Below are 26,507 nucleotides of genomic sequence, written 5' to 3'. Positions count from 1 at the left end.
CCTGTTCACAACACTTCCTCCTTCCCCTATTTCTAGTCTCTGTTTAAACCTGTTTGTTGTATTTCTTTAAATTTCATTAAAGCTACATCCAGTGAGGCACGCCTGGGTGGCTCAGTCGGTTAAGCGCCCGACTCTGGCTCAGGTCATGATCTCGCGGCCCGTGGGTTCGAGCCCCGCGTCGGGCTCTGTGCTGACAGCTCGGAGCCTGGAGCCTGTTTCAGATTCTGTGTCTCCCTCTTTCTCTGACCCTCCCCTGTTCATGCTCTCTCTCTCTGTGTCTCAAAAATAAATAAACGTTAAAAAAATTTTTTTTAAAAAGCTACATCTAGTGAAATCATGTAATCGTTCTGTTGCTAGGCTGAATTCTCTCTATATATTTTTTTCATTTAGAAATTGTTTTTAATTTTAATATTTTAGTAATTTTGCTGTGGAAAATAAAATTCCATCTTAGAAGAAAGAGAAAACTCCTCAAGACCACTCTCTGGGATCTTTATTTATGTATTACAGTGGGCCAGCCAGTGAAAATCCTGGGCCTTCCATATGGCTCATGGCTTAGTCATGATATTGATAGAAGAGGGTTTAGTTGTGTCTGCCACGCTCTGGCTCAGTGAATTTTGGAGTTCTTCTGGCGCTTGTACAAGATACTCTTTGCCTCTAAAAAACACAGTTATAACTCGCTTATAATGTGAGTTTGGCAGAAGACAGACTGGAGGGGCCACTGCAGCAGCATCTTCAAATATTAACATTTCGTTCCAAGCGTCCGCGCCGACACTGACAAATTCCATTGTGAATCACCACCAAAGGTACGAATGGCAAGTTGTGCCTGCAGATGGTTTCCACTTCGGTGCAGAAGACCCCAATACACTGTCTCCTTCCACGCAGAAGACCCACTGCCCTGGGCTCTATCTTGGCCAACGTAGAGGCTGCAATGGCCAATCCCAAACCGGCTCCCATCGTTCCCAAGGTGCCAGCAGCAAGCCTGTGACGAGGAAGGGCATTTGGAAGCACAGTGCGCCCAGCGTCCATTATATTTGCTCCTTCATGTACCACAAAACAGTCTCTGTGCACCTGTTCTTGTGCATGGGAGAAGGCTGTGTAATCACCCACAGGCAGGGATTTGGGAGAAGCTAATTCCTGTGCTATTTTGGCCCGTTGGAGGTTATACCCAGCATGGAGGAGGCAGCCCCCTATATTCCTCCATCAGACAAGACAGGCAGATTCCTTCCATCCTACATTAACACATTTCTTGGAAGCATCTTCCCTGCTCTTCATTTTTTTTTTTTTTTTCCTCCCAGAGTTTCCCACCACTTGCTCTCTGGAAGACACTGCCCTGGTGTTTCTATCAAATGGTTCTAAAAGCTGTTTGGTGAACATTGGTGACTCCCAGCAAAGTCACAGCAGGCCTTACCTTATCCCCCAATTCTTCTGTACAGATATCAACCATGTGATTTCACTCACAGGTGGAATTTAAGAAGCAAAACAAACAAGCAAAGGGGGGAAAAAAGAGGCAAACCAAGAAGCAGACTCTTAACTATAGAGAACATACTGATGGTTACCAGTAGGATGAATTATTACTGATTGAGTTTTGAACGTTAAGGAAATATTTTCACTCTTGACATAAACCTCCTTTGATCATAATATACTGACCTTTTTATATATCACTGGTTTTGATATGTTAATGCTTGGTAATAATTTTTGTGTCTCTGTACATGAAGAATATTAGTCTGTAATTTCCTCTTTTTTTATTTTTGTAATGTCTTTGTCTGGTTCAGAAATATTAGTTAAGTCAGACCTCTAAAACTAGTTGGAAAGTGTGCCTTCTATTTTCTGAAATAACTTACATTAGACTGATGTGATTTCTTCCTAGGATGTTGGACAAAATTCAGCAACGAAATCATCTGATTCTAGGGTTTTCAGTGTGGGAAGATTTTTTGATCAGAAAAATTAAATTCCTTTAATAAATTGGGGGCATTCATTTCATAATCAATCGGGGGTGTTCCATTTTATTTAGTATCAATTTTGGTAAGTTGTATTTGTAAAGAAATTTGTTCATTTAACCTAAGATGCTAAACGAATTGGCAAACTATATAGTTTAGGATATTTTCTTATTTTGCTTTCAGGATCAGTAGTAATAAGCTCTTTAATTTCCTATGTTGCTAATATGTGTTCTCTCTCTTTTTCTTGATTGTACTAATAAAATGTCTTTTATTGATCTCTTTCCTTGATCTTTCTAAAGAAACAGCTTTTGGTTTAAAGTTTTCTCTCATGTAGCTTTTCTCTTTTCCACTGATCTCTACTCTTTAATTCTCTTTCCTTTTTAAGAAAATTGTTTAAAATGTTTTTTTTCTTTTTTTTGAGAGAGAGAGAGAGAGAGAGCACAAGGTGGGGAGGGGCAGAGAGAGAGGGAGACACAGAATCTGAAGCAGGCTCCAGGCTCCGAGCTGTCAGCACAGAGTCCGACAGGGGGCTCGAATTCACAAACCATGATATCATGACCTGAGCTGAAGTCAGACGTTCAGCTGACTGAAACACCCAGGCTCCCCTCTTTCTTCTTGTTTAATTTAACAATTCTTTTGTCTTAATTATTAATTACTAATTTTCAGAACCTCCTTGTTTTCTAATATAAGGATAAAAGGCTAATATTGTTCTTTTCAGCAGTGTTTACTGCATCATACAAGATTTAATATGTTATAGTTTCATCATTGTTCAGTTTAAAACATTTTCTAATTTTTCTTGTGATTTTTTTCTTTGGCCCATGGATAGTTCAGAATTGTGATGTTTAATTTTAAAACATTTGATGCTTTCCTGAACATCTCATGGTGAATTATTTTTAATTTAACTCTGTGGTGGTTTGAGAACACAAGTAGAATTATTTCAATGCATTTAAACATATGAAGATTTGTTTTATGCTACACATATGATTACAGTGAATATATCACGTGCATCTAATATGCTTTCTATTCACATACTTTCAGCTGATCTGTATCTTCATACTGAAAGCGTACCTCTTGTAAATAGCATATAGTTGTGTCTTGCTTTTTTAATCCATTCTGATCATCTCTGCCTTTCAGTTGAAATGTTTAGTATATCACCATTTTTTTTTTTTTTAAGTAACCTTCACCACAGTGTGGAGCCCAACGCAGGGCTTGAACTCATAGTCCTGACATTAAGACCTGAGCTGAGATCAGGAGTGCGACGCTTAGCCAACTGAGACACCCAGGCCTCCTTGACACATTCTTTAAAAATCAAATGACAATGTAGTAGATGGCTCCGTTTCTGGACACTGTTTTCCATTGATGGGTTTGCCAATCACTTTGCCAGTTGGTGCTGATTATTTCAACTTCACAGTCAAACCTAAAATCAGAGAGCACAAATCCTCCAACTTCATTTTTATTCAAAATTGTTTCAGCTATTTTAGGCTTTTCATGTCATAGAAATTTTATAATCCGTCTGGTCAATTTCCACAAAACATCTTCTCAGGATTTTTATAGGGTCTGCATTGAATCTAGAGATCAATCGGGGAAGTTTTAATAAATTAACAAGCCTTCCAGCCAATGAACCTGGCTTACTTTCCATTTATTTGTGTCTTCGTTAATTTATGTCACCCAGTAACATACTATAGTTCTCAGTGAAAAAATGCACGTGTTTTATTAAATCCTATGCGGTTTTTGGTACTATTGTCAGTGGAATCTTCTAAACTTTCATTTTCCAGTTGTTTGCTTATGATACTTAACATTACAATTGACTTTTGCATATTAACCATAAGCTTATGCCTCCCATGAAATTAAAGATTACATCCAGCAGTTGGTTTGAAGATTTCTGAGGATATTTTTTAATAAATACCATCATGTCATCTCTACCCAGAGATGGATTTATTTCTATTTCTTTTTTTGTTTTGTTTTTTGCTTTTCTGCAATAGCTCTCTCCTCCACTAAATGGAAGATGATAGTGGTGAGAGCAGACACTTTTGTCTTATTCCTGATATTAAGGGAAAAGCATTCAGTCTTACATCATCATTGCTTTAGCCTCAGGGCTTTCACAGATGCTTTATCGCAGATTGAGGAAGGTCCCCTCCAAGTCTCCAAGTTTGCTGAGAGTTTTGATCCTGAGAGAGTATTGATTTTTTTTTCCCTTTTGTTAGTAACAGTCTTGGTCGTTTCTGATCCTTTGCTTTTCTGTATCCTTTTTATAAAGCACTTCTCGAACTCCACGTGGATACAGACAAGATATTGATTTGGATGGCACTGAGACCGCAAAACAACTTAGTAAGAAAACGCGCATGGTAGATATTGTCCCATCCCACACTCGTATCTATTTCTATTTACCGTGGTTTTCTTGTAGTCAGCATATAGTTGGGTATTGATTATTTTATCCAACATAAACATGTCTGACTTTCTATTTCTATTTACCATGGTTTTCTTGTAGTCAGCATATAGTTGGGTATTGATTTTTTTTTATCCAACATAAAAATGTCTGACTTTCTATTTCCTTACATTAAATTTATCTAATATAACATTTGACATAATTTGGTTTCAATATAGCTTTATTTACTGTTGGTTTCATCTCCTCCTTTTCCTTTTCTGTTACTTTCTTTTGTATGATTTGAGGTTTTTTTTTCTTTGTAGAATTTCATTTTGTCTCCCCCTATTAGCTTATCGCCTATGATTGATTGATTGGCTTCTGTTATTACTGTCACTCTAAGACTTTATACGTCTTTAATTCTAGGGTTTAAAGTATAATATTACACCACTTCATGAATAGTGTAAACACTTACAATATCATACGCCTATTTTCATCCTGACCTCCCGGGTGCTATTGTTATATGATGGACTTCTACATGTGCTGTATGCCCCAAACACATTGCGACTGTTGTTGCTTTAAACATTCGATGATATTTTTTGGGGCACCTGGGTGGCTCAGTCCGGTAAGTGTCCGACTCTTGGCTTCAGCTCAGGCCATGATCTCACAGTTCGTGAGTTCGAGCCCCGCATCAGGCTCTGTACTGTTAGTGGGATTCTGTCACTCTCCTTCTCTCTGTCCCTCCCTTGCTTGTTCTCTCTCTCTCATGCGCGCTCAAAATAAATAAACTTAAAAAAACATTAAAGGATATTTCGCAGTATTTCAAAATGGAGAATAGCGTTTTCTATTTACCACGCATTTACCGTGTCTCTTGGCCTCAATTTCATTCCATTGAACAAACTCAAATTTCCACCTACACTATATTCTTTTGTCTGAAGAACCTCCTTAGGTCGGTTGGCAGTAGATGCCTCAGGTTTCTTTTTCTGAAAATATCTACTCTGCCTTCCTTTTTGAAATTTGTTGTTGCTGATGAATGTGTTCTTAATGAACTTCTTTTGACATTGCAAACATGTGTCCATTTTCTTCTAGCGAGCACAGATTCGGACAAGAGCCTGCTGTCATTCTTACCTGTGCTCCTCTGTGTATAATGGATTTTTTTCCTCTAACTGCTTCAAGATGTCCTTTGTATCCCCGTTTTCCAGCAATTTAACTTAGGTGCACAGTGTCCTTTATCTTTCTACAGCTTGGCGCTTGTTCAGTTTCTTGGGTCTGTAGATTTAAATCATGAGGAACAACACTGGCCACTGTTGGCCCAAATATTTCCCCCATTTTCCATTCTTTTCTGCAATGCCAGTTACACGCGTGTTAAACGGCCTGCTATCATCCCCAAGCTAACTGGTGTTTTACTTATACATTTTCTGTTTTACTTTGGATAGTTTCTGTTGCTACATTTTCAACCTCGCTGATCTTTTAGCCTGCAGTGTCTGATCTGCTTTGAAACGTGTATCCATTTATCTTTCATTGTATCGTGTTTTTCATGTCTAAATGGCCTCTTGAGTCCTGTTTACACCATGCATTTTCCTCATGTCTGTGGTTGTGGTTTCCTTCACCATCTGAATGTATGGAACGTGTGTGTAATAGCTGTGTTTGCACACCTCCTTGTCTGCTTGCTCCTTCCTGTCCGCCACTTCCAGGTCCCGTGTTCTTGATTGACCGTTCCTCCTGAGTATGGGAACTAGTCCCCTACTTCTTGGCATGAAAATTAATTTCTATTGAGTACCTATTTTAAACGTTGGGTTGTTGGTTGCTAACACTTGTTTTATTCTTTGTTTTTAATGTTGATGTATTAATTTTTGAGGGAGAGAGAGGATGCACAAGCAGGGGAGGGGCAGAGAGAAAGAGAGAGAGAGAGAGAGAGAGAGAGAGAGAGAGAGAGAGAGAAGGAGACACAGAATCTGAAGCAGGATCTAGGCTCTGAGCTGTCAGCACAGAGCCTGATGCAGAGCTCGGACCCACAAACTATGAGATCATGACTTGAGCTGAAGTTGGACGCTTAACCAACTGAACCACCCAGGCGCCCCATAACTTGTTTTATTCTTTTTTTAAAAATATTATTGTTTTTAAATTTACATCGAAATTAGTTAGCATATAGTGCAACAATGATTTCAGGAGTACATTCCTTAATGCCCCTTACCCATTTAGCCCATCCCGCCTCCCGCAACCCCTCCAGTAACCTCTTGTTTGTTCTCCATATTTAAGAGTCTCTTATGTTTTGTCCCTCTCCCTGTTTTTATATTATTTTTGTTTCCCTTCCCTTCTGTTCATCTGTTTTGTCTCTTAAAGTCCTCACATGCGTGAAGTCATATGATATTTGTCTTTCTCTAATTTCACTTAGCATAATACCCTCCAGTTCCATCCACGTAGTTGCAAATGGCAAGATTTCATTCTTTTTGATTGCCAAGTAATACTCCATTGTATATATATGTGTGTGTGTGTGTGTGTGTGTGTGTGTGTGTATATATATATATATACACCACATCTTCTTTATCCATTCATCCATCGATGGACATTTGGGCTCTTTCCATACTTTGGCTATTGTTGATAGTGCTGCTATAAACATGGAGGTGCATGTGTCCCTTCGAAACAGCACACCTGTATCCCTTGGATAAATGCCTAGTAGTGCAATTGCTGGGTCATAGGGTAGTTCTATTTTTAGTTTTTTGAGGAACCTCCATACTGTTTTCCAGAGTGGCTGCACCAGCTTGCATTCCCACCAGCAATGCAAAAGAGATCCTCTTTCTCCGCATCCTCGCCAACATCTGTTGTTGCCTGAGTTGTTAACATTAGCCATTCTGACAGGTGTGAGGTGGTATCTCATTGTGGTTTTGATTTGTATTTCCCTGATGATGAGTGATGTGGAGCATTTTTTCATGTGTCGGTTGGCCATCTGGATGTCTTCTTTGGAGAAATGTCTATTCATGTCTTTTGCCCATTTCTTCACTGGATGATTTGATTTTTGGGTGTTGAGGTTGATAAATTCTTTATAGATTTTGGATACTAACCCTTTATCTGGTATGTCATTTGCAAATATCTTCTCCCATTCTGTTGGTTGCCTTTTAGTCTTGCTGATTGTTTCCTACCCTTCGCTGTGCAGGAGCTTTTTATTTTGATGAGGTCCCAGTAGTTCATTTTTGCTTTTGTTTCCCTTTCCTCTGGAGATGTGTTGAGTATAAGTTGCCGTGGCCAAGATCAAAGAGGTTTTTGCCTGCTTTCTCCTCAAGGATTTTGATGGCTTCCTGTCTTACATTTAGGTCTTTCATCCGTTTTGACTCTTTTTGTGTATGGTGTGAGAAAGTGGTCCAGGCTCATTCTGTGTGTCGCTGTCCAGTTTTCCCAGCACCACTTGCTGAAGAGGCTGTCTTTATTCCATTGGATATTCTTTCCTGCTTTGTCAAAGATGAGTTGACCATACGTTTGTGGGCCCCTTTCTGGGTTCTCTACTAACTTTTTTATTCTTAAGTAGTGTTAGAATATGTTCCAGCACAAAGTTAAGTACTGGAAGTCCATGGATGTTTTTGAGAGTTGCCTTTAACCTGTCAGAGCAGGTCCACAGGAACCTTTGGAGTAGGGTTAAGAAAGCCTGACTACAAAAGTGACATCCTTCTGAAGATCCTGCCTGACGTCCTGTGTCCTCCAAGGTATCTTCATTCCAGTTTTGTGGGCACTTGAACCATCCCCCGCGCTGTTGGAGCTTCAGAGAATGATCATGCAGTTCTCTACAGCAGGTCTGGTCTTTCCCAAGTTCCAGTACTTTCCTCTTGTCAGTGCACAGATCAGTGCTCACAGGGCTGCACATTTTCCTCCCCAGCTCTCCAGAGCACTGTCTCTGCAGCCCCCACCTCTCTGGTGCCCTGGTCCACAAACTTTTGGATGCCCCAGAGCCCCAATCTCTGTCTCCTCAACTGAACAAGAGCCTAAAGGTGTGTATGGACTTCCCTTCCCTTGACTGTTGCTCAGAAATTGCCTCCAGGGAGTAACCTGGTGAAATCGGAGGGTTCACATATTTTCCCTTCCTTAGAGATTGCAATCTGTCACTACCTTTTCTCTAGTGTTTACAAACTATTATTTCTCATATTGTGTCCAATTTTCTCTGTTTAAGGCAGAAAAGTAAAGGCAACAGCTGCTATTTCATTTCATCTACACTTCACTCACTTTCTTCTCTTATTTTTTAAAATTTCTTGTTGTACTTTCTTTTGGTTTACATAACTGTTCATTTTCTAACTTTGGAGAAAGGATTTTCTTTTTTTAATGTTTATTTATTTATTTTGAGAGAGAGAGTGCACATGAGCGGGGAGGAGTAGAGAGAGAGGGAGAGAGAGAATCCCAAGCAGGCTCTGAGCTGTCAGCACAGAGCCCGACATGGGGCTCGAACTCATGAACCGCGAGATCACAACCTGAGCTGAAGTCAAGAGTTGGGTGCTTAACCACTGAGCCACCCAGGTGCCCCTCAGTCAGATATTTTTAACTGATTCTTCATTTCCAGTTTTCTCTTGGGTGATTGCCTGCCTTTCTTCAGTGTCCTTTCTTAAATTTTTATATGAATATCTTTTCCTTTGGGCATAGTGCGATCCTTAGCTTCTGAATGAATTTTCCATTTCTTTCATTTTTTTTCACTGTCAATTTTATTTGTATTTAAGTTTCAAAATCTGTATCAAGACAGCTTTTCATATCCTCAGATGCTTGTTTGAAACACGTAACTCAGTTTGGAGTGTTACAATACAGTTTTCTTCTGTTTTATAGTTGATTTGGTATGTTGTAGTCTTACTAAGGTATTTTGGTTCTTATTTCGATTCTTTTGTTATACTTTCTTCGAATAGATTTATCACGTTTTCTTTCATTCACTTGATGGAGTTGGGGTGGTTCACGATATTCTTAGTTCAATGCTGCCCTCTTCTGTCCGTGTGGCAAAGTACAGCATTTTCTCTAATAAAGTTGTTTCCTCCTGGAAGGCAATTGTTTTTTGTTTAAATGTTTATTTATTTCTGAGACAGAGAGAGACAGAGCATGAGCGGGGGAGGGGCAGAGAGAGAGGGGACACAGAATCCGAAGCAGTCTCCAGGCTCCGAGCTGTCAGCACAGAGCCCCACGCGGGGCTCGAACTCACAAACCGTGAGATCATGACCTGAGCTGAAGTTGGTCTTTCAACGGACTGAGCCACCCAGGCTCCCAGGCAATTGTTATCAAAGGGGTTGTGTCACCTCCACTCAATTCATTCTTTGCCTTTCAGAATACTAACTTTCCCTCTTTCCCTTATTTATTTATTTTTTCCTTTTCATCACTCAACCTCCAAAAGGCGACTCTCTTTTCTTTTAAACAATTAATGCCTTTCAAAGACTGCCACCTCAAGTCGTGTATGCTTTTAAATTCCTTCTCTGCAGACAGAGTCTATCTTTCTAGCGGTGGTTGTTAGATCAGTAGTAGACCGGCTTCTCTCCCACGAGTTTTCCAAGACTGTCCTCATTTACCGAAAAAAAGGCTTCTGTTAAGTGCTTGAAGCATGACTTTTTAGGATTTTATGTTTTCTTTTTTTTTAACTTGCAGTCATTCAAAGTTTAGTATTTCTCTGTGTCCTAGACATGTTGAAGGTGCGGGGTTTGTACGTTATAAAAAAAAATGGATTTTGCCATGTTTTACTAACTTGATCAGTTTTTGAATTTTCAGGTTTTCTTCTGTTGTTACATAACCATCAAAGATTATATATTTTCCTCTAGGCATTATTATAGTTAATTCCCACACATTTTTCTATGATATTGCTGTTATCATTCAGTTTAAGACATTTTCCATTTTCCTTATGTTTTTCCTTTGGCCCATGACTCATGTCCATGAATACATTTTTATATTTCCAAACGCATGATTTTCTAGGGTTTTTGATCTGTTATAATGGTCTTGTGGTCAAAGAACATACTCTGTGTGATTTAAAATATTTGAGGGGTACCTGGGTGGCTCAGTCGGTTAAGTGTCTGACATCAGCTCAAGTCACGATCTCACGGTTCGTTAGTTCAAGCCCCGCATCGGGCTCTGTGCCGACGTTTCAGAGCCTGGAGCCTGCTTCAGATTCTATGTCTCCTTCTCTCTCTGCCTCTCTCATGCTCTGTCTCTCTCTTTCTCTCAAAAAGAAATAAACATTAAAAAATAAAATAAACTATTTGAGTAATGTAAGGAATTATTGAATCACTATATTGTACACCTGAAACTAATACAACACTGTGTGTTAATAATACTGAAATTAAAGTAAAAAAAATAAGCATCTAAGCCAAAAAATTTAAAAATGAAATATTTGAAAATTTCCATGTTGTCTTATGATACGTGGTAATTTTACGAATGGTCCTTGCAAGAAGGTATACTTGTGTGTGTGTGTGTGTGTGTGTGTGTGTGTGTGTGTATTATTACTAACAAGTTGCCCCAGTATATTTATATTTATATTTATATTTATATTTATATTTATTAACTAATTGTGCTGCCTTATTCTACTATGTGAGTTTTGTCTATACTAAATCCCCCAATATCCTGTTGTCCTATTAATTGCCACACAGTTTATAGTGAGTCTTATCAGCAAGAGTCATGAACAGATATTTCAGTGTCTTTACAGATTAAAAAAAAAAATCTATGTTTAACATAGAGGTCATCGAAGTCAACCTACCATTGTTAGTGTTGTACAATAATATGTATTGGATCTTTGCCAAATCAACTGTTGCTGTATCATTGATGTAATTTCTATGTCTCTCTTGAACATGTAAACCTTGGTAAGAATAAGAGCTGTGTTACAGGCAGAACAAACAAGCACATAAAAACAATGGCTCTCCTGGCAAAAAGAAGGCATGTGGGAAGGCAAAAATCACATCAATTTTTTTACTTCTAAAAAGTCCACTAAATTAGAATTGGCCACGGTTCATTTAAAATATCTTTTATCTCGAACTTTGCAGAGTTCACGAGGTCTGTCACAATCACCTGTGTCCCGTAGGTCATGTCTTGATAAGGTTGGTGTGTAATGTGTGGGTAAGATTGGTCCTCCCCTTGAAGGGGCCAAGATTCTGAAATCTGTGCTGTCTTCGAGTTCTTCAGCATTTTGGTATATCATTGATACCATGGTATCATCTTTCATTGGAATCTGGATTTTTCTCTAAAACCCATTGCTTCCAGTTCCTGATAGGTCTTATAAGCTGCCATTTCTATATGTTACATATCTTCAATTTCTTTATGAAACGTTTGCAGATCCTGAAGTTTATTGTTTACATGGTTTTCTCAAATCTTTTTTTTTTAATTTTTTTTAATGTTTACTTATTTTTGACAGAGAGAGAGAGACAGAGCACAAGTGGGGGAGGGGCAGAGAGAGAGGGAGACACAGAATCCGAAGCAGGCTCCAAGCTCTGAGCTGTCAGCACAGAGCCCAACGCGGGGCTCGAACTCATGGACCATGAGATCGTGACCTGAGCTGAAGTCCGATGCTCAACCGACTGAGCCACCCAGGAGCCCGTCAAAGCAAATCTTTATAGGAGCTTTTCTCTTGCTGACGAATCTTCTATTTCTAGTCTCTGCATGTTTTGTGTGTACTGTTTCGTAAGGAAGGGACTACATTTCTTATTTGAATTCATCAGTGTTCTTGAAGTCTGACTCAATGGAAATTTCTCTACAAATGCTAGATATTTCTTAGGTTCTATGACAAGACATTGAAGGAGATGTTCCTTTATGTCTTAATACTTCAGCATTGTTCATCCGCATTAAGGTCCTTCATTGTTGTCAACATCATAAATGCCTCAACTTCCTAGAATTTCTTCAAATTTCACAAGAGCTAACAAAAAAAGACTGCTGAGGTCCAGATTCTGAGCAATGCAATTACCATAAACAATGTGAACAAAATTTTCAGGAATTTCCTATTTCTTTCCATTCTTGTGTCTTCCATGTTTTGGATCTCTCTCTCTTGAAAATTGGGCTGCCGTTTGCCGTGGTGCTGGGAGGAACACTGACAAGCTGTTGCTGTGGGATCTGGTGCCTGTGCAGGGCCTTAACTCTCCATGTACAGCAGGGAACGTGAGGGCACCCTCCAGGAACCCCCCAGAGATGGGCACACAGTAGATACAGTAGTTACATCTTCACATACTGCTTCTGTCCTATTCGTCTATACATTTGGGATTTCAAATAAATACACATTCCTCTTTGTCACTGTTTCCTATATGTTTCTTACTCTCACTTCATATTTTCCATTTTTTTGTGCATTTTTGCTTTATCATGAATGGTGTCTCCTCATTTACCTATTAGCTCTCCAATTCTCTCCACCAGCGTCAGATCAGCTACTGTGCTCACTTGCCCTGTTCTTTGTTTATGATATTCTTCAGTTCTGGAACTCCTTTCCCCTCAATTTCCTAATTTCCCATTTCGTAATTTTTAATTTCTTTACAAAAATTCTGAACTCACCTTTTCTCTCCTTGCATATTTTCAATGTCTAGAATCAATGTGTGTCTTTCTGTTTTCTTTCATTCTGCTGATTCTAATTCACGGTGCCCTTTCTCTTTACGTGTTTGGTTACTATTGATTGTATGCTGGACATTTTATTTTAAAACATTATTGATGGAAATAATTTAAGGCTTAGTCACATATTATCTTTCTCCAGAGAAGTTTTGTTTCTGTCTGCCGGCATCCTGGGAATGATAAGAATCTAAGATCACCTCGATACCAGTTCAAGACTTAGAGTTTTCTCATTTACTCGGACCAAGCCAGGCTTTAGTCTGGTTAAGGGCTTTTTCCTATTGATGCATCCTTTTTCTAAGAAACCAGCCTCCAGGTATTCCTCCCAAAGCAGTGGATTGTTTTTCAGAGATCAGTTCCAACTTTTGATCTTTTATACTTCTGAGACCACCAAAGATCCGGCTCAGAGTTTTAGCTTTCCCTTCTAGAATGGCAAATTCCTGTATGGCCAAAGTGGCCCTGAGTGCTAGGCTTACATTTTAAAGTTTCCATCCTTTCGCTGACCCAATCACTTCTACCTTATTAGCTTTTTGATATTTTTTTTAAAATTTTTTTAACGTTTATTTATTTTTGAGACAGAGAGAGACAGAGCATGAATGGGGGAGGGTCAGAGAGAGGGAGACACAGAATCCAAAACAGGCTCCAGGCTCCGAGCTGTCAGCACAGAGCCCGACGCGGGGCTCGAACTCACGAACCGTGAGATCGTGACCTGAGCCGAAGTCGGCCGCTCAACCGACTGAGCCACCCAGGCGCCCCTTGATATTTTAATAAAAGCGAAATATTAATCTAGTTGTTTCCCATTAGAAGTATTGCCCCATGTTACCTGGTTAGTTTCTACTACTGGAAATAAAATATCCAGATTTATTTTCTGCGAGAAGTCTAAACTTATTTTGAATTTAAATAAAGATGCTAATAAGCCTTTACATGACAAGCACTTACTTCAGTAGTCTAATTCTAAAATAGGTAACTAGATAAAACATGGAGACTTGCCATGAATTTGCAGCTTAAATGAAAAACAAAAGGCTCCAATGCCTTTCATCTCTTAAAATGTTTACTTTGATTTGTTCTCAAAGAACTTACCTACAGGAGCAATGGATTCTTTGAAAAGTCTGGAGATGGAATGAATGAAACTAGTAAGTACAAGTTTTCTTTATCCTTTCAACCACATTCCGCATTTTATCTGAATTTAGAATGGCTCAAAATAGGCCAAATTACCCCAATTTCTTTTTTTTTTAATGTTTGTTTATTTTTGACAGAGAGAGAGAAAAAGAGAGAGACAGAGCATGAGCGGGGGAGGGGCAGAGAGAGAGGGAGACAGAATCTGAAGCAGGCTCCAGGCTCCGCCCTGTCAGCACAGAGCCCAATGCAGGGCTCAAACTCATAAGCTGCGAGATCATGACCTGAGCTGAAGTCAGACGCTCAACCAACTGAGCCACCCAGGGCTGAAGTCAGACGCTCAACCAACTGAGCCACCCAGGCGCCCCACCCCCATTTCTAAGGGCAAGATTTTCTTATAAAGAAAACTCTGTAGACAAGGAAAAGCAGGAAGTCCGGCATGGCTGGATGGCATCTAGATAAAGGAGGCACTGATGATATGGATTTTGAGGGACCCTTTTGATTCCTTCGCCACTCATTGTGGTACAACTGGCAGTTGTGGGACGTGTGCCCCAATCCCCTCTGTGGCCAAATCAGTCTGCGCAATTGTGAAGGAAGACATGGGAAAAGTAGAACTAAATCTAACACGACAGTTACAGATAAATCCACAAGCAGAGATCAATTGTGGAAAGGAATACATATGGGGGTCATGGAAATGGACACTGATTCCTTAGAAGTATTCACATCTTTACTTCTAATGGCTATGGGGTTTCTTTCTGGGGAGATGAAAATGTTCTAGAATTAGATTGTGGTGACGTTGCTCCATTTCGTGCGCACCTTTAAAAATACATCAGTTGCTTTAGGGCACCTGGGTGGCTCAGTTGGTTAAGTGTCCAAGTTCAGCTCAGGTCATGATTTCATGGTTCGTGGGTTCAAGTCCCACATCAGGCTCTGGTGCTGACAGTGCGGAGCCTGCTTGGGATTCTTTCTCTTTCCTTTTCTCTCTGTCCCTCCCCCACTCACACTTTCTCTCTCTCTCTCAAAACTAAACTTAATTTTTAAAAATGTAAAAAAAAACATTGAACACTTTAAATTGATGACTTTTGTGGTATATGAAATGTGTCTCAATAGAGCTGGGTTTTTTTCTTAATTTTTTTCTTAATGTTTATTTATATTTGAGAGAGACAGAGACAGAGCATGAGCAGGAGAGGGGCAGAGAAAGAGGGAGACACAGAATCTGAAGCAGGCTCCAGGTTCTGAGCTGTCAGCACAGAGACCGATGCAGGGCTCAAACCCAAGAACTGTGAAATCATGACCTGAGCCGAAGTCGGATGTTTAACCAATTAAGTCTCCCAGATGCCCCAAGCTATTTTTTAAAAAAAGAAAAATCCTTGAGCTGTCTGTATATCCCTTGGGTAGTCTTCCAGTCATTTAAATAGCAAGAGTTTAGAGTCAATAAAATCCACATAGAAAAATGATTAATAACATAATCATTAAATTCAGAAAGATACCCAGGTTTAAACTTTGGTTTCATACTTAGTGTGCAGTTAAAATAAGAGACTCTTTTTTTTTATAAATTTTTTTTAACATTTTATTTATTTTTGAGACAGGGAGAGACAGAGCATGAACAGGGGAGGGTCAGAGAGAGGGAGACACAGAATCTGAAACAGGCTCCAGGCTCTGAGCTGGCAGCACAGAGCCCGACGTGGGGCTCGAACTCACGGACCGTGAGATCATGACCTGAGCCGAAGTCGGCCGCTTAACTGAGCCACCCAGGTGCCCCAATAAGAGACTCTTTAATACAGAGAACAAACTGAGGGTTGCTGGAGGGGAGGCAGGTGGGGGGATGGGTTAAATGGATGACAGGCAATAAAAGGAGGGCACTTTTCAGGGTGAACACTGGGTGTCATAGGTAAGAGATGAATCACTGGGTTCTGCTCCTAAAGCCAAGACTACACTGTATGTTAACGAACTTGAAATTAAATTAAAAAGTCAGTTATGTAACATCACTGGGCATTAGCTTTCTCAAGTAAGGTGGGAATAACAATACTGCCTTGTCCAGAAGCAGGGATGGAAGCAAGATTTTCACTCAAGTAATACACTGTCGGAGCACCCTAGGGGGAAAGAGGTTAGTGAGAATGTGGACCCAGCTTAGTTTCAGGTGTGTTTCCTCTAGGAAGTCAGTCAGCCATTGGCCAAAGTCTGAGGAGACCGTGTAGGAGGGCGCAGTCTTCCAGGCTGGTGGCCATCAGGCATTTGGTGGCCACCACTCATGGCTACTGGAGGAGGGTGCCCTTGCCAGGAAAGGGCATCTGGGTTGGGCACTACCAGCATTTCCTGCTCTCTCCTCCCCCACAGTATTGCTACAGGACGACAAACGATAACACATGACACACAATCATTGTGAAGGGCTACACGGTGCCTGGCACGTAAGAAGTACTTTATAAACAGTAGCTATTTTTTTTTCCAGGGCATAAAATATCAAATACACAGACAATGAAATGAATTGCAAATATTGTGTAACCCCATCCCATAAGACAATCTTACCGTGCATGATGGTTCTTCATCAAATACATATGTGTGATTTATTGAGCACGCTTCGTGACGAGGTGGTAAAGGAGTAACTTTCAGTGGGCTTGTCCAACCTGAAAAAAAAAATAAATGTATGTACTTTGGGTTTTTAAAGGTGTACTAGAAATCTTTTCTTCCGCCAGAAGTATTTCCTATTAGAAATGACGTTAATTGACGTTTCGGTGGAATACCTAACAACTTTTCTCAGCAGTGAGAGCTGAATTTCCATCTTAGGGTAATTATAACGATGTGGAATTACTTGGTATGTATCACTCATTACTAGAAGAGGCCTGTTGGGTACCATGAATCTGCAGATGAGTGTGCGGTCGGGGACGGTGGCCACACAAAGGAGTCTAGTTACCATGTAGATAACTTACCTAACTGATAGAAGTTCTAAGACACTAGCAAATACACACACAGACTTCAACAAATATCTACTGCGCCGTAAGTGGAAATAGATACGCAGAGACAGAAGAGGGGGTTCCTGGGTTTGAGGTGCTCCTGAACAAAGAGCAACGACAGTCGTGTAAGTAGATCATTGCAGTGTCGTGTAGCAACCGTAAGGATAGTTGGGCTCTGAGCTCTGTGGGCGTGTGGAGGAAGAATACTGGCCCAGCCAGACTGTGGGGAGTTGAGACTATCTCCCCGAAGACAACTCTTGATCTAACCTTGACAAAGGGGAAGTCAGAAAGATTAGAGTCTGAGAAGGCCTGGACACACCACTGCTGACTTGGAAGACAGAGGAGGCCTCGTGAGGAGGAGCACAGGTAGCCTGAGGGAGCAGAGTGTCCCTGGCTGTGACAGCTCTGATGCCTGGAACCAGATTCTGCACAAACTGAATGAGCCTGAAGTTGATTTTCCCCAGACACTGTAGGCTTCAGCAGTTAGATCTCCTGAATAGAAAACCCAGTTGAGGGGTGCCTGGGTGGCTCACTCAGTTACGCGTCCAATTTCAGCTTGGGTCACGATCTCGCTGTTCATGGGTTTGAGTCCCACGTCAGGCTCTGTGCTGACAGCTCAGAGCCAGGAGCCTGCTTTGGATTCTGTGTCTCTGTCTCTTTTTGCCCCTCCCCTGCTCGCTCTCTCTCTCTCTCAAAAATAAACATTAAAAAAATAATTTAAAAAATTGAAAAATTAAAAAGAAAGAAAACCCAGTTGAGTCTGCCTAGACTTTCTCACAAAACTGGGTGCTAATAAATGGGTTTGTCAGGCTGCTAAGTTTGCGGCACTTTGTCACCGCAGGAAGAGAAAATACAGAGGCAGAGGCAGAGGCAGAGGCAGAGGCAGAGGCAGAGGCAGAGGCAGGAGGTCAAGGCCAAGTGAGAAAGGTCGTGCTGAAGCCCATGGTTATTTCCATTTTGAGAACAAGGATAATTCTGTCGGTGACAGCCAGCTGGCCAAAGGAAACCCTCCAGAAGACCGTTGTGCCCACTGCAGCAGGATGGCACTCTGTGGTGTCCTTCCGATTTGCTGTCATTGACCAAAGAGGAAAGTAGGAAAACAACAAAACCTAAAATGTGATTTTTAAGGCAGAGTAGGAGACAGGAAACAGTACAATGAATCTCAGCTGCTCACATCAGGGTCGCTATGCTCACATCTAAGTAAGACGATGGCATTGCCGTTACCTTGTTTCACACTCTGCGGCTGCAGAAGAAACCACTCCAAAACCTAGTGTCTTAAAACAACCATTCATCATCTCCCAGGACTCTGAGGCCAGGCAGGGGTTGTATGTCATGTGGCGTAGCTTGGGAGAGCTCATGCGGTCCCAAATCATCTCCCTCACATGGCTGGCCAGTGGGAGCTCAGCTCGGCCTGCTGACCAGTGCCTTGTTTGTTTGTTTGTTTGTTTTTCCTATGGGCCCATGCTGGATTTGTCACAAAATAGTCACTGAGAATCCGGAGGAAGAATCCCTAGAGGACTAATCCCAATGTGCAAGTCCTGAAGTCAGGCTCCACTTACATCATGGTTGCTAATGATGTCTTGTAGGCTAGAGCCCAGAGACAACGTGGGCAAGAAACAGACCTCATGCCCTGGTGGGGGAAAGGGCAGGCACACACTGAAAGCAGTGAGCTGCCAAAGGCCACATTCAGGAGCAGCGATCACACACCTTTTCTTCATTACGCATAGTCTCATTTCACCACTTTCATGCCACCAAACAAGTATCAAGTCCCTTGTCAAGGAAGATGTTGTATTAGTTCTTCCCTTGTTAGAGATGGGACATGTCTGTGACTGTGATATGGTCATTGTGAGTTTTGTGCAACACATGAAAGTGTATGAGTTTGGAGGGGTCTGCCACAAATGGTATTTTTCCATAGGACCTATCATTTTTATCATAAAATACTTCTATAATGTGATGGTTTTAAAGAAACAAAACCTTAAATTTTTCTTAATGTTTATTTATTTTTGAGAGAGAGAGAGACAGAGACAGAGCATAAGCATGAGCAGGGGAGGGGCAGAGAGAGAAAGAGGGAGACACAGAATCCAAAGCAGCCTCCAGGCTCTGAGCTGTCAGCACAGAGCCTGGCGCAGGGCTCGAACTCACCACCGTGAGATCATGACCTGAGCCGATGACCTTAACTGACTGAGCCTACCCAGGCACCCCAAGAAACAAAACCTTAAAAGAAATATTTAAGGAGTATTCTCTGTATATTTTTTATCTTTTTTTTTTCTTGGAAATATTTATTTAGTTATTTTGAGAGACAGAGTGTGCAAATGATTGGGGGGGGTGGTGAGAAAGAGAGAGAGAGAGAGAGAGAGAGAGAAAGAGAGAGAGAGAGAATATCAAGCAGGCTCCATGCTTAGGATGGAGCCCAACTTGGGGCTCTATCTCATGACCGTGAGATAATGATCTGAGCTGAAACCAAGAGTCAGACACTCAACTGACTGAGCCACCCAGGCACCCCTGTATATTTTCTTATTCATGTGTTTTCCTCCTCTAATGGCTAGAGATGTGTTTCTTCAACATCTAAAATATCCTTGGTAGTGGTCTTCTCTGAAGTTTCTTTCTCAACATAGCTAAAGGTAGGTCAATTTTGTCATTCTCAAAGAACCAATTTAAGGTTTAGTTGATTTTTCCTGTTCTTGTGTTTTCTACTTTATACTTTATTTATATGCACCCAACATCAGACCTTCCAAGTACATGGGCAAATACTGACAGAATAGAAGGCAGAAATAACTCTATAATAATAGTTGGGGACTCCAACATTCAACTTTAAATAATGGGGAGAACAACTAGACAATGATCAATAAGGAAACACAGCACTCAAACAGTAACAATTTGACCCAAAAGACATATACAGAGCACGCCAACAGAATACCCAAGCAGAACACACATTTTTCTCAAGTGCACATGGATATTCTATACAATGGATTACATTGTAGGCCACGAAACAAGTGTTCATAAATTTTAAAAGACCAAAATCATACAAAGGTATATTTTCTGGAGTAGCCAGATTCTGAGACAGAAAGAAAAATGGTGATTGCCAGGGGCTGGGAGAAGAGGAGGAGATAAGAAGTTAATATTTAATGGGTACAGAGTTCAGGGTTTTTAAAAAAATTTTTTTTAATGTTTATTTATTTTGGAGAGAGAGAGAGGGAGGGAGAGAGAGGGTGGGAGGGAAAGACAGAGAGAGGGTGACACAGAATCAGAATCCAAAGCAGGCTCCAGGCTCTGAGCTGTCAGCACAGAGACTGATGCAGGGCTCAAACCCAAGAACTGTGAGATCATGACCTGAGCTGAAGTTGGATGCTTGACTGACTAAGCCACCCAAGCGCCCCCAGAGTTTCAGGTTTTTAAGAAGAAAAGACTTAAGGAGATGAATGGTGGTGAAGGTTTCATAATAATGCACTTAATGCCAATAAACCATGCACTTAAAAATGGTTGATTGTTATAGAGCAAAGGTTTGGATGCCCCCCAAATTCACATGTTGAAACTTTTACCCCCAGTGTGATGGTATTTGAAGGTTGGGCCTTTGGGGGGTAATCAGGTTTAGATAAGGTCTTGAGGGTGTGGTTCCCATAATAGGATTACTATCCTTATAAAAAAAAAAAAAAAAGAGGAAGAGAGACCAGAGCTGTCTCTCTCTCTCGCCAAATGAGGAAACAGGAAGAAGCATGTCCTCTGCAAGCCAGAAAAAGGGATCTCACCAGGAACCAAATTAGCTGGCACCTCTATCCTGGACTTCCCAGCCCTCAGAACTGTGAGAAGTAAACACGTCTTGTTTATGCCACACATCCTATGGTATTTTCTTTTAGTAGCTTGGGCTAAGCCGGTGGCTAAAAAAGGTAATAAGATATACAAGGAGTTAGAAGTATTGATATTAGGAAGCTGAATGTAGGAAAATCAAAGATGTGATACAGGCAACCTCTATTTTCTCTGTGATAAGGAAGATGAGTCATCTGTTGTAATTAGAGGCAAAAAGACCAATGAAGGGTTTGAATATAATTAGGATAAGTTTAAAATACCTGACTGGTATATGATAAAGAAAGCCAGCTAGGAACAAAAAAGTATTGAACCCAGTTAAATGTCTAGACAAAGTCGGAATAGGGCAAGAAATCGGCAATATAATCTTTTACGATATTGTTTTGGTATTTATGAACGCCCATTGAAAAGCGTACTGGTGTGTGATATAATTAATTCTACAAATATGTCCTTTATCAGAATGTATTCGACATTATGTGTATTTGGGTTTGCTAAAAACTGAAAGTACTTACTACTGATAATTAATGATTATTTCCAAGATCTACAAAATCATTGAAAATTTGGACAAATTATATCGAACCCAGTCCACAGCTGGCCGGTATTACTCCTTGAAACTCTAATAGCCAATATTAACAGCTACTATCAACTGAATGCTTGAACTGGGTTCCAGGAATTTTGTTTCGTGCTCTACATGTCTTAATTCATTTAATCCTAATGATTTTATAAGAGATGTACTCTTATTACCAAGGAATTGAAAATTCTGGACTTTGTAAGAGCTAACATTTATTCGTCCATTCCTTCATGCCAGATATCTTTATGCGAATTATATTAAATAGTCCTCATTATTACCTTATTAAATAGTACTAGTATGTGAATTTATATGTATATCCACAGGCATAAAGAGATTAGCAACTATTCCCGGATGATAGGGCAAGTAAGCCTTCTCTTAGGATTCAAGCCTAGACAGACAATTGAACTCTGTTGTACTGATTCGGGCAGTGAGTTCTACACTTGGTTCTGAACTGTTGGTGCAAAGTCTGTTAACCCTATTTTAGTTTTAAGTTAGCTTCGATGAATTATTTCTTCAACGTGTAATTTGTTGGAATAATGTTCTGAGAGTCCAGCTTAGAAAAACCTAATGAAACAAACCAAAACTACGGCTCTTGAAACTTACACTAGGCTGGGGTTTACTGCTTGTAAGCAAAGTGGTATACTTGTCTAAAATAGGACTCTTATAAACAACTTCAATTCCTTTAAACATACTCTTAACAATGACTATTATTTTACACGGAAGCATCAGCAAAAGATTGAGCTCAAGCTCTTTTCTTGACAGAGTCGAAAAATAGTCACTAGCTCTGAATCAGTGAGATGTCCTGTGTCTGCACGACAGACCCGAACTCATCAACGGTTCGGGGCAAATTACGTTAGCTTCCAGTCTAGATGGCATTTCAAGTGGATTGTAAAACACTTACTTCTTAAAATAGATTGCTGGAACCTCATTCACATTCTTTACTTTTTTCACTCATATTCTTTATGTGGAAATGCCAAACTAGAGAATTCCCCCAAGCCCGCCTGCTGAGTCCACAGCTGAAGCACACATGAGAAAGCCTAGCTCTTATCGTCTGCTTCTCTCTCTCCGAACTGCTCTTTCTTCCTCCGTGTGCCTTTGCTTTGCAAGTGTTTCTCACCGGTTCTGCACCAAGCCTGTGACACTGTCTGCGAGTTCTTACAGAGAAACCATAAAGTGTATAGCTATCAGTAAGGGGTCAATTCTGTATCCAGGGCTATGGACGGGTTATTTCTTACCAGACCCCCAAATCAACTTCCAACTACCTTCCCATTTCATTTTGGTTCTTGGGACCTCTTTCATAACCATCAGCAGACATTTTTCAAGGGAGAGAGACAGATAAGGAGGTATGCTATACAATCATCCAAACTAAACATACATTCTCTTGTGGAAAAATTAGGTTATCTACATGTCTAGAATAAATTCTCTGATATACACTTTGTGTTGGCCACTTATCCTAATTAAGGCACGTTTTAAAAGCCATTTTTTAGGGGCACCTGGGTGACTCAGTCGATTAAGCATCCAACTCTTGATTTCAGCTCAGGTCATGATCTCACAGTTCGTGGGATCAAGCCCTGTGTCAGGCTCTGTGCTGACAGCATGGAGCCTGCTTGGGATTCTCTCTCCCTCTCTCTCTGCCCCTCCACTTCCCACACATGCACTCTCTGTCAAAAATATATTTAAAAATACATTTTCTTACAAATAGGTTTATAAAAGGCTTATCATTCTTACTACCTTTTCCTTACCATCTATAATTTTAAAAAATAAGAATTCCTTATTCTGTATAATTTTAAGTTTAAAATACTGAGTCTTATATCCATGCTCTTCTCTCTCGTTTGAATGTTTAAAAATTATAAAGCCCAGGGGCACCTGGGGGTCTCAGTCGGTTAAGCATCGACTCTTGATTTCAGCTCAGGTCATGATCTCATGGTTTGTGGGATCGAGCCGCAGGTCAGGGCTCTGTGCTGACAGTGCAGAGCCTGCTTGAGATTCTCTCTCTCTCTCTCTCTCTCTCTCTCTGCCCCTGCCCTGCTGTCTCTCTCAAAATAAATAAGTAAACATGAAAAAAATTATAAAGCCCATGCCACTTTATTTACCTCCAAGTCGTGCTCTGATGGAAATGTCCGGTGTTGCCCTGGAATCCCATCTCCTGTCTTGTTTTAGTTCTTCTAATAAAATTTTTTGCCTTTTCAGTGTTGTTTGAAATCCTGTGTCTGGCCTGGGAACTCGATGCTGCGGTTTCACGTCACTGAAATCCACCAGGTTTGGTATGGTTCTGCCAACGCCAGGTTTTAAATCAGCATCACCACCAGGACTCAAAAACCCTGAACAGGGATCACCCAAGGGCACATCATCCCGAAGTGGAAATAGTGGATAATCTTGCCCATATGGCGGGGGATAAGGATAGTGTAAATGATAGTCTGGCATGACTGAAGGGGGATAAGGGTGAAACTTAAGAAAAGTAGGATTGCATTTCTTTTCAATTCTGCCATGGTCATGTCTGTCCTCGACGCCTTTCACAAAAGGCATGTTCATTTTTCTTAAGAGATCGCAGTAGTGCGGGTAATCTACATTCTCAACAGCCTTTGCTCCTGGAAGGATGGACCTTTCAGAAATACTGATCTTTCCAGGTGTGCACTGTGAATCCATATCCACGCTCTTTAGAATTTTGGCTGACTATAAATGAAGTTCTTCTGATGACGCCTTTCTCTTTTACTATAAAACTTACTATTTCCAATAATTGAGGATTGGTTAATCTAACCTAAAGTTGTTGATTTGGTTTTCTAAATGTTGATAGAGTAGGTTTTCTTCTTTTTTTTTTAAGGTAGATATTTTTTCCCTACCAAAAGAAGTAGATAGGGCAGTAAGGGATGAGGACAGAAAATAATAGAACAAAAGAGAGTCCTTGTTGCTTGGCAACAGCTAGAACTGTAACACATTGGACCAGTTAGTGTATATGTCATAATTTAATTCTTAGGAAAGACAAAAATGGCCTTGTTAGTAGTGTTTTCATGATAGTTTCCTCCCCACTGCTCAGGAAAATGGTGCTCAGTTGTCACTTATTTCTAAATTTTTCCATAACTTGACATTTTATGGGTAAATGATATTCAATAAAGAGTTTAAAGCAGCTAATCAACTGACAATATATTTTTAAAATCTGGGGCGCCTGGGTGGCTTAGTCGGTTAAGCGGCCGACTTCGGCTCAGGTCATGATCTCACGGTCCGTGAGTTCGAGCCCCGCGTCGGGCTCTGTGCTGACAGCTCAGAGCCTGAAGCCTGTTTCAGATTCTGTGTCTCCCTCTCTCTGACCCTCCCCCATTCATGCTCTGTCTCTCTCTGTCTCAAAAATAAATAAACGTTAAAAAAAAAGTTTAAAAAAATTTAAAAATAAATAAATAAAAATGAAAAAAAAATAAAATCTGTATCTAACTAAAATTTTTACCTTATAGACCTAATAATTTATAAAATTCACTACCTGAATAAATGTAAATGTAAAGCAAAAAATGAACATGTATTATATCATAGGTAACTCAGTGCACATAATTTTTAAGAAACATAAGTAATTAAAGTCAAAGCACAAGTTCATCTTTAAAATATCTATTTATTTTTTTGGGAGAGCACCAGCAGGGGAGGGGAGGGAGAGGTGGACAGAGGATCTGAAGCAGGCTCTGTGCTGACAGGCTGACAGCAGTGAGCCCGATGTGGGGCTCAAACTCATGAACCACAAGATCATGACCTGAGCTGATGCTCAACTGACTTGAGCCACCCTGGTGCCCCACAAGTTCATCTTTAAAATACACTAAATTATTTTGCGTTTTGCTACCAATGTACAGAATAGGAACAATGGAATTTTTCAAAGCATTTCTGAAAAACAGAGTAAGATACCAGTTATTAGCTCACATACGAAAAAGGACACCATTATCGTTAATGGTGTTGGTCATTTAAAAGCTCATTTCAATGAGATAATTTGGTCTTGTATGAAAACTGTTGCCACAGGAATTCCAAATATTGGAATTTGGGCACAGGGTTCACAGCATCCCTAATGGAGAGAAAAAAAAATGCAAGTATGAGTGAGAAAGCTACTTTCATATTTCTTGCAATCAGCTTTCCATCTTCATAATCACACCACACATTAACTACAACCTCCAATATTACATCCTACTCTCAGGTTGAATATTAGGAATTTACCCAGTAGAACAAGGTAGGAGGGATGATGAACTGAAACAAATTCTCAATGGCAGAAAACAAAAGCCAATAGCAGCCACAAGTCCAGTTGGCAAAAATCATATCTTTCAGGTTTACCAGTTTATAAAAATTAAGAGGAGTTTTAACAGGGCATATACCGAGCCATAGTGATTGGGGACACTATTCAGTAAGATACAACCAAAATGCTGGCTGGATCCAAATCATACTGAAACATGCTTGAGAACACTAAATTTAATTCAAACCTGTATATAGATTAGAAAGTCTTTTGGGGGGCAGCTGGATGGCTCAGTTGGTTAAGTGTCTGACTTCGGCTCATGTCATCATCTCATGGTTCAGGAGTTCAAACCCCAAGTTGGGCTCTGTGCCAACAGCTCAGAGCCTAGAGCCTGCTTCATATTCTCTGTACCTCTCTGTCTCTGCCCCTCCCCAGTTCCCACTGTCTCTGTCTCTCTCTCTCAAAAATAAACATTAAAAAAAGTTAAAAAAAAGAGTGTTTTAAAAAAGAACTAAAAACAAAGTTTCTAAAGATGTAAATCCACTCAGTGAAATAAACTGTACTGTATACAGTTTACCAAACAATTAACACATGCATAAAAATAGCCAGAAAACTCAAGGAACATCCTGGTGCTTTTCCAGAAATAGCCTTTGTTCCTTTCTGCTTTGTTCTGCTTTCTGCTTTCTCCCTGGACCCCCCCCCCTCCCCCTCTTTTTAAATTTATACCTATTTGAATGCCTACTGTATGCCAGGAACTGTCCTAGGAGTGAAGTTAAAATGGTGGCAAAACAGACAAGAGCCTAACTACGAATATGTAAATCAGGGCAGCTGTAAGACAGCAGGGGGCAGTGATATCTGTGATCAGAACACTTGGAAAGGCGTTAAATCTTTGGGATAACACTAGCAACCAAGTGAGGGGTTTAGCTGGTTAGGCGGTTAATTTTAAATCCCTCCACTGGAGCCCAGCATATCCAGGGACTGTTTTCAGTCCACTGAGGAGCATTCATTTCTTCCTGTTAAAGCGAACACTACACGTCACTGTTAGACA

The 26,507-nt window shown here is 40.4% G+C and overlaps 1 protein-coding gene and 1 pseudogene across 2 annotated transcripts in view; both read right to left on the bottom strand.

Moving 5' to 3' along the window:
* SPATA48 (spermatogenesis associated 48) overlaps nucleotides 1–24,200 on the bottom strand; it is a 58,494-nt gene extending 34,294 nt beyond the window's left edge. Inside the window, exons 1-2 of one of the 2 annotated variants that reach the window (XM_049641265.1) lie at nucleotides 23,355–24,200; nucleotides 16,465–16,562 (exon numbers count right to left, since the gene is read on the bottom strand). In XM_049641265.1, coding sequence (XP_049497222.1) covers nucleotides 16,465–16,562; nucleotides 23,355–23,907 — 651 coding nt within the window. In that variant the 5' untranslated portion in view covers nucleotides 23,908–24,200. The remainder of the gene's footprint in view (nucleotides 1–16,464; nucleotides 16,563–23,354) is intronic. The other variant, XM_049641266.1, reaches the window with a different exon arrangement.
* On the bottom strand, nucleotides 495–1,444 carry LOC125931036 (2-hydroxyacyl-CoA lyase 1-like; annotated as a pseudogene).
* Nucleotides 24,201–26,507: the final 2,307 nt, after the last annotated feature.

This window comes from Panthera uncia, chromosome A2 (assembly GCF_023721935.1).
Source record: "Panthera uncia isolate 11264 chromosome A2, Puncia_PCG_1.0, whole genome shotgun sequence".
Classification (NCBI taxonomy): domain Eukaryota; kingdom Metazoa; phylum Chordata; class Mammalia; order Carnivora; family Felidae; genus Panthera; species Panthera uncia.
This window is presented reverse-complemented; position numbering and strand designations above follow the sequence as displayed.